This window comes from Patiria miniata, unplaced genomic scaffold (assembly GCF_015706575.1).
Source record: "Patiria miniata isolate m_02_andy unplaced genomic scaffold, ASM1570657v1 HiC_scaffold_18, whole genome shotgun sequence".
Classification (NCBI taxonomy): Eukaryota; Metazoa; Echinodermata; class Asteroidea; order Valvatida; family Asterinidae; genus Patiria; species Patiria miniata.
In genome coordinates this window covers 13,059,506-13,065,972 of record NW_024037056.1, presented here as the reverse complement: position 1 = coordinate 13,065,972, position 6,467 = coordinate 13,059,506, and the positions used below count along the sequence as shown (strand labels likewise).

The 6,467-nt window shown below is 40.8% G+C and overlaps 1 protein-coding gene across 2 annotated transcripts; it reads left to right on the top strand.

Annotated features, from left to right (window-relative positions):
• The first annotated feature begins 342 nt into the window (after positions 1-342).
• On the top strand, positions 343-5,966 carry LOC119724669 (hairy/enhancer-of-split related with YRPW motif protein 1-like). 2 transcript variants are annotated; one of them, XM_038195827.1, is made up of 5 exons: positions 343-697; positions 1,225-1,273; positions 2,034-2,117; positions 3,399-3,471; positions 3,916-5,966. In XM_038195827.1, the coding sequence occupies exons 1-5, from the start codon at positions 639-641 to the stop codon at positions 4,590-4,592; spliced, it is 942 nt and encodes a 313-aa protein (XP_038051755.1). In that variant the 5' UTR covers positions 343-638; the 3' UTR covers positions 4,593-5,966. The 2 variants fall into 2 exon arrangements, with proteins under 2 accessions (XP_038051755.1, XP_038051753.1); XM_038195825.1 differs by having other exon boundaries at positions 3,399-3,480.
• Positions 5,967-6,467: the final 501 nt, after the last annotated feature.

The window sequence follows — 6,467 nt, the reverse complement described above, 5'->3', positions numbered from 1 at the left end:
ACGGATTTTTCAGTTTTCCTCTTTCCAGCGACTATATAGACACACAAATTATATTTAACGGTAAACAAAGCTGGTTTCAGCCTCAAGACAAGAAAAAGACAAATTCTATCTTTTTCTCTTCTTCTTTTTCTAGCTAAAACGTAAAACGGGAGAGTTGGGGGAATAGAAACTGCCAGGGGAATGACCGATGACGGCCTGGTGGCATTAGCCAATGGCATGTGCCGTCTGAAGGGGTAACGGTGACCGCGCGAGTGCCGCACGGTTGTCAATCACCAGACAATTGGTCCCGCTGGGTGTTGTGTAAAAAAAAAAAAAAAGTAGCGGTGTTTTTTCTTCTCTTTTTTTTTCTTTTAGGGGCGACCCTTCGCTAGTCGCATGGACTTTTTGAACGGGAGCGTGGGAACGGGTTGCCTCATTCTTGACTTACGACCGTTGCCGACAGGACGTGTTGTTGTTGGTCCAGTCTTCCTTGCTCCTGCGCCTGTTTCCCACCTTAGTCCAACGCTATCCATCTGTTGCTTGCTCGGACTTGGACAGCCACAAAGAATCAACAAGTCTCTTAATCCTCAGCAACAGTTTTCTCTCCTGAGTTTATCTACTTTTTTTTAATTGGGAAGAGACAAGCCAGCCAAGACATCATGAAGAGAACCCTGAGTGATTCTGATACTGACGAGATTTTCGATGATTCCATCAAGGGGTAAGTCTTGAAATTGTCTGTTACCTTACCCCCCCCCCCCTTTTTTTTAGCAAATGAAATTGACCCTTTTAAAATAAAAATGCGCTTCTTGTATAAATAAACTTTGTGACAGAACTGCCCTAGCTGTTTATGGAATGATTTGACGGCGTGGTCATAAATGTTCATGGTAACCGCGGAAGCATCAAAAAGCAATACTTCCAAAATTGAAATGGTGTTCGATTTATTTTGTACAGAAAACCTAACCATCTGTCAAACTTGATGAATAATTTGCAAAACTGACTTAGGTCATATTTGCTTAGTTGTTCTTACATTCTTGCTCGAATTCAACATGAAGTAATTAATCAGGAGCGAATTAAAAGTATTAGTTTTATCTCCTGTTAGTTAAGATCAGGTGATCTTGATCACGTGACTGACGGTCATTTCGGACCGCACGTTGTCCACATGCACATGTGGCAATATGTTAATACAATGTAACAGACTGTCGACTGTAATAAGTCCTGACATGTGTTATCCCTATTTTTCCCCAGGTCTCCTAGCCAATCATGCCCCGTGACGGCCCGCAAGAAGCGAAGAGGGGTGAGTGCTGTCGACTTTAATGTCGATCATTCTTGTCGGTCGTTAATGTCGATCATTATAATCATTATTGTCGACAAGTAATGTCGACAATTTGTTAATAGAGATCGTCTTTTTTCCAATGTCATTAAGTAACTTAAGAAAACATGTATTTAACTTTGGAAGCATTGTGTGTATCGCTGCTATTGTATTTGGAAATATGTGTAAAATTGAGCCCGGAATTAACGATGGACGTCATTTCGATAAGATGAGAGAGAAGCATAGTTCTTGCTTTGTTCAATACTTATTTAGACTGTTTGTTTCTCAGCTTCCAATAGCTTAGAAGATATTCATTGCTAAACTCAGCTGAGATGCTGCGAATATTGTCACAAGCGTTTTCACTGAGCAGTATGTTTGCCTTGCAAAAACTTCTGTTCTAAACATTTTCAGGGCAACTTAGCAATTCAACGAAAGCCTATCCTTCATTTTATCTAATGTATTAAAGTCTTATTGTCCAGTTGCTCTCAGTGGGAACGCAACGTTGCTTTTGCTTTGTTACTTTTGCTTATGTTACTTACGTTGCTTTTGTTACTATAAAGTAACTGAACAATATCAGAACTTATCGACAGAAAATATTCAGTAAAGTCGTACTTTGCAATCTGGAGTAGCGTCTTCAAATCTAAGTGGTTTGAGATTAATTTGATTTTACCACAATGCAATCGGAAACTCGTAGTTCGGAAGACAAAGGAATACATTTTATTATAATTTTGGATTTTTTTTTTAGATCATCGAGAAACGCCGACGGGATCGGATCAATAACAGCCTCACCGAACTCCGACGCCTGGTGCCGGCAGCATATGAAAAACAGGTAAAATTTAGCTTCAGTTTTCCCCCGTTTCACTAAACGGATCCTTTCAAATATTACACAAGTGTAAAATTCTCGGCATTATTTTCTTCTTGATTGTGAGACACATTCACCAAAACGTCCAGGAGATTTTTCACAATTAACAAAAACAGACAGGCTTCATGTATTGTTTTATTATATTGTTTTATTAAGTTAAAGTATAAAAAGCATCGATCTGACAAACAGAAACCAACCACCAACGTAAGACCGAAATAAATAAAAGAAAACACGCAATAAATAAAATAAACATCGGCATGCCATCTGCAAATATTTACACTGCGGTGCTTGGAGAGGCAACCCACCGAACACAAATGTTACTTTGTCATGGATAAATAATGCATATTTTTTTTACAAGTGGCTCTCATGCTGAACAATCAAATCGTGTGAACACGTCGACAAAAAAACACCAAAGCGCAAAGTGCCCCTGGCGCACGTCTCCTCCTTTAACACACTGTGTCTCTCTGTGTGTGTGAGTACGTGTCTCACGATTATTACCATTAACGGCTACCCCCCCCCCCCCTCCCCCCTCGTGCAATCACGGCTCGCATAGCCTTGTCCCCACGGCCCCCCGTCCCATTGTCCCCCCTCAATGATGGTTAAACGCCAACTAAATGGCCCCCAACACAATGCCCACTTCTCGACGGCTCATGAATTTTTCATGTGAGAGCGGGGCTCGGGGGAGTTTTCCACGGGTACGAGGCGAGCTGACGCACGGCCGAGGCCCCTGCTTGCAGTACCCACGGGGCCCAGAGCCCGGGGAAACAATGGCACCCCGGGCCGTCCGCGGGGAGGGGACAATGGACGCACTCTGGCAATTAATCACTCGAAGCTTTAATCACAAGAAAATGATTACAAAGTGGTTAACAGTAGGAGCTGCGGCGCGATCACAAGAAAAAAAAATCGTAATGTCGTGCTTCGTTGGGAACGTGCATTTATTATTTTCAAGAGCTCTCCCATTTAACCCAATTTGTAATTGGAAGAAATATATAAACAAATCAATATATTTTGCCAAACAAAGATATTTCAATAGCTTATTTGATTCACTGCAAAGTGAAATTTATCTAAACCCAAAAGGTATCTCACAATTATACATTAATGTCAAACAAAATATTAAAATAAATCTTCCCCGTATGTCCACAAACTGAATGACAATCACCACCTTTATTTCACATTAGCCTAACTGTGAAATATGCCCAATTTGGAATCAAGTAATCACGACCTGATTTTTTTCCTACTTATGTACAGGGCTCAGCCAAACTCGAGAAGGCGGAGATCCTGCAGATGACAGTGGACCATCTGAAGTATCTGCACGCCAAAGGTAAGCATGGTAAGAAAAACGTGACCAATTTTCGATTTTATCAGCTTAAAAACTGTTTAATTTAAACAAGTTTTACTTTCCTATACACGGACGCTGACAACTCACAAGTGAAGAATAAAGATATTCGAAAAGTTAATTGAGTATGTACCTCAAGAAAATTCTAATTTTTTGTCGGTTTTAGTTTCCAAACTTCCAATTTGGAGTCCTGTTGTCTGCAGATATTGTTGGATCTTTTAAAATCGAAGTGGAGGTTCGAAATCAGACCTGAGGTTTGGCGAGGTTCAGTGACGATGCCTGAGGTTTCATGAGGTAGCATAGAAACCTCACGGTTCATAAGTGTGAGGTTGCATTTTAGAATCCTTTTCGTTATCATGAAGAGAACAGTGACAACTTGTGTTTGGAAGCTTTGTTTTTGACTGAGGTTTTCGTTTTCTTGTTCTTCAGGTATCGATGGTTCCTTTCATCCGTACGGTGAGGCTCACGCCTACGCCATGGATTACCGTGTGCTTGGCTTCCGTGAGTGCGCCTCAGAGGTTGCACGCTACATGGTGACTGTGGAGGGAATGGACATCCAGGATCCGCTCCGCCTCCGCCTCATGAGCCACCTCCAATGCTACATGGCCCAGCGGGAGTTCCAATCCCGCCAGCACTACTCGGTCCCCGGCCACCCTCATTCGCAGTTCACCTCGCACGCTGCCGCCCACGGCCAGACGGGGATGCTACCTCACGGCCAGCAGCACGCCGTCACATCTGAACCCTCACACGGTACCTCAATCCCCTCCGGGGTCCAGCTCACGGACACCTCGGCCACCCCGGGCCGGCAGATGATCCCCATGATCACCAGCTCCAGCCAGGAGGCCTCCTCGCTGACCTCGTGCCACGCGAGGCTCCCAATGCCGCCCTCTACGGGCGCCTCGGTACCCATCAACTCGGTGTCTACCCAGATCTCGCCGCCGGTGGCGCCCATCCAAAGCCTCCACACGCAGTACCCTGGAGTGACGTATAACAGTCTGCCGGTCCTCTCCCCGAATGGATTCAGCCCAACTAGCTCCTCACACATGACCCACAGCACCCTCGTATCTAAACCCTATCGCCCATGGGGAGCAGAGATGGCGTACTAAACCCCCGATCTACACTCTGAACTCTGAACTTCGACCTCTGCTGGTAGTCTTCCTCGAGCTGTGACTTTGACCAAACAAATGTCACATGTCGTCTCATCTTCTGGGGAAAGTTTAACTTCTGCAACCGGACGAGGATAAAACCTTATGCCAGAGTTCACCTTTTAGAGTGCCTCTATAACACTAACAAATTTGAATATTCAAATTCAAATTTGCATATTCAAATTCAAATCTGCATGTGTGCTTTCTGTAATTTTAAAAGAAATACTATCTAACGAGTCCGCAATTTTTAATTTGTTGCCGTTGGCCCACCATACTTAAAGCAGTTCGCCTGTAATTCGTATGCAATAAGTAAACCAAATGAACAAGATCCGTTATTTCAATAATATTACAATTGTCGTTGCATTTTATAAAATGCGGTGCTCTTTTCACGATGTCCATAATTTTTATCATGTTTAACTTTGAAACTAATTTATAAGTAAACTTTTTTACCAAATACATACTGAACAAGTTTTGTATTGTTTTAGTTAAAATGTATAAAACTGACGTATGTAATTAACCATTTTAAAATGGTATGATTATATTAAAGAAAAAGTGTGCCTCTTCAACCAATCATATTGATGCAATTTGCTATGTTTCCTATTCTTACAAATATGATATTATGCATTAATTTATTTATTGATAACCCTTAATTTATTAAATTATTACATTCCACTGGGAGTCCAAATGCCTTAATTAATATTTTATCTGGATAAAGTGTCGTTGTATTTATTGCATTCACGCTTCCAAAAACTGATGAAGCTTTTCACTATTTCAGTACTGTTGTCATAGCAACGCGAAGGTATGCACTGGAATGCTTGTTATAAAGTTTGTGTGAATAATATTTTGTAACATTTTTCTGTAAATACGTTATTTATTTAAACGTTTTGATAAGTAAAAAGCAAAGGCCTCTTTCAAAAGACGGCAGTGTTAATTATACCAGCACAGATGTTCCTCAACTCACGATATTTAAAAAAGAAAGTAGGGTTACCATTCAAGGATGGATACCAGTCATCTCAAAGACAGTTTACTGTTGGTGAAATTCCGTATGTGTGTGGATTTTGATTCACGATTTAAAATAATCAGCAACTTAAAGAGCATTATAATGAAACTTACAAGAGGTCATTCCTTTACGAAAAGCCAGGGAAAACAAAGACAATGCTTCAGCCCACAAAGGTTTTAAACTGCAGATATAAATATTTGAGCATGTCACATATACATCGCACATTTCAAGACAGACAAAGTGATTCTTTTTGTTTTGTTAACTTTTTAATAAATGATCTTTTTATACATCGAAAACGCTGAAATGTAAGAATAAAAAGTTTGAAATGAAATGAATGCTACCACTCATCTTCGTGTTTTTCTTTCATATTTGTGTCTATACTGTAATTTAAAAGCAACGGAAAGATATAGAAGTATGTGTAGGTCTACCCCGTATCAATCGTTATTGAACCCAATGTTATGTGAAGGAAAGTATGAAATGAGTGCCAACATTTTGAGAGTTGATTTTTTTGTTAATATTTGACAGCAAATTTGACCACTACCAGCAAACGGTTGTTTTCAGAATTTTCAACAATAAAGATGAGCCTGAAAATTGCATGTGAAAACTAGAAAACACTCAGAGAGCGCAAACCTCCGCCAAGGCTCAACAATTCCTCGCCATATTGTCAGTGCAGTGAGTGCACCCAAAAGAAATACTCGCATAAATGATGAAGAATCCTTAAGAAAAAAATCCTGGACCCAGACCATGATCACTTCCAAAATCTAATCAATTTGTACCTGTACCAAGGACCAGCCCAAAAACATTTTTCATGCAAATCCGTCCAAAACTTTTTGAGT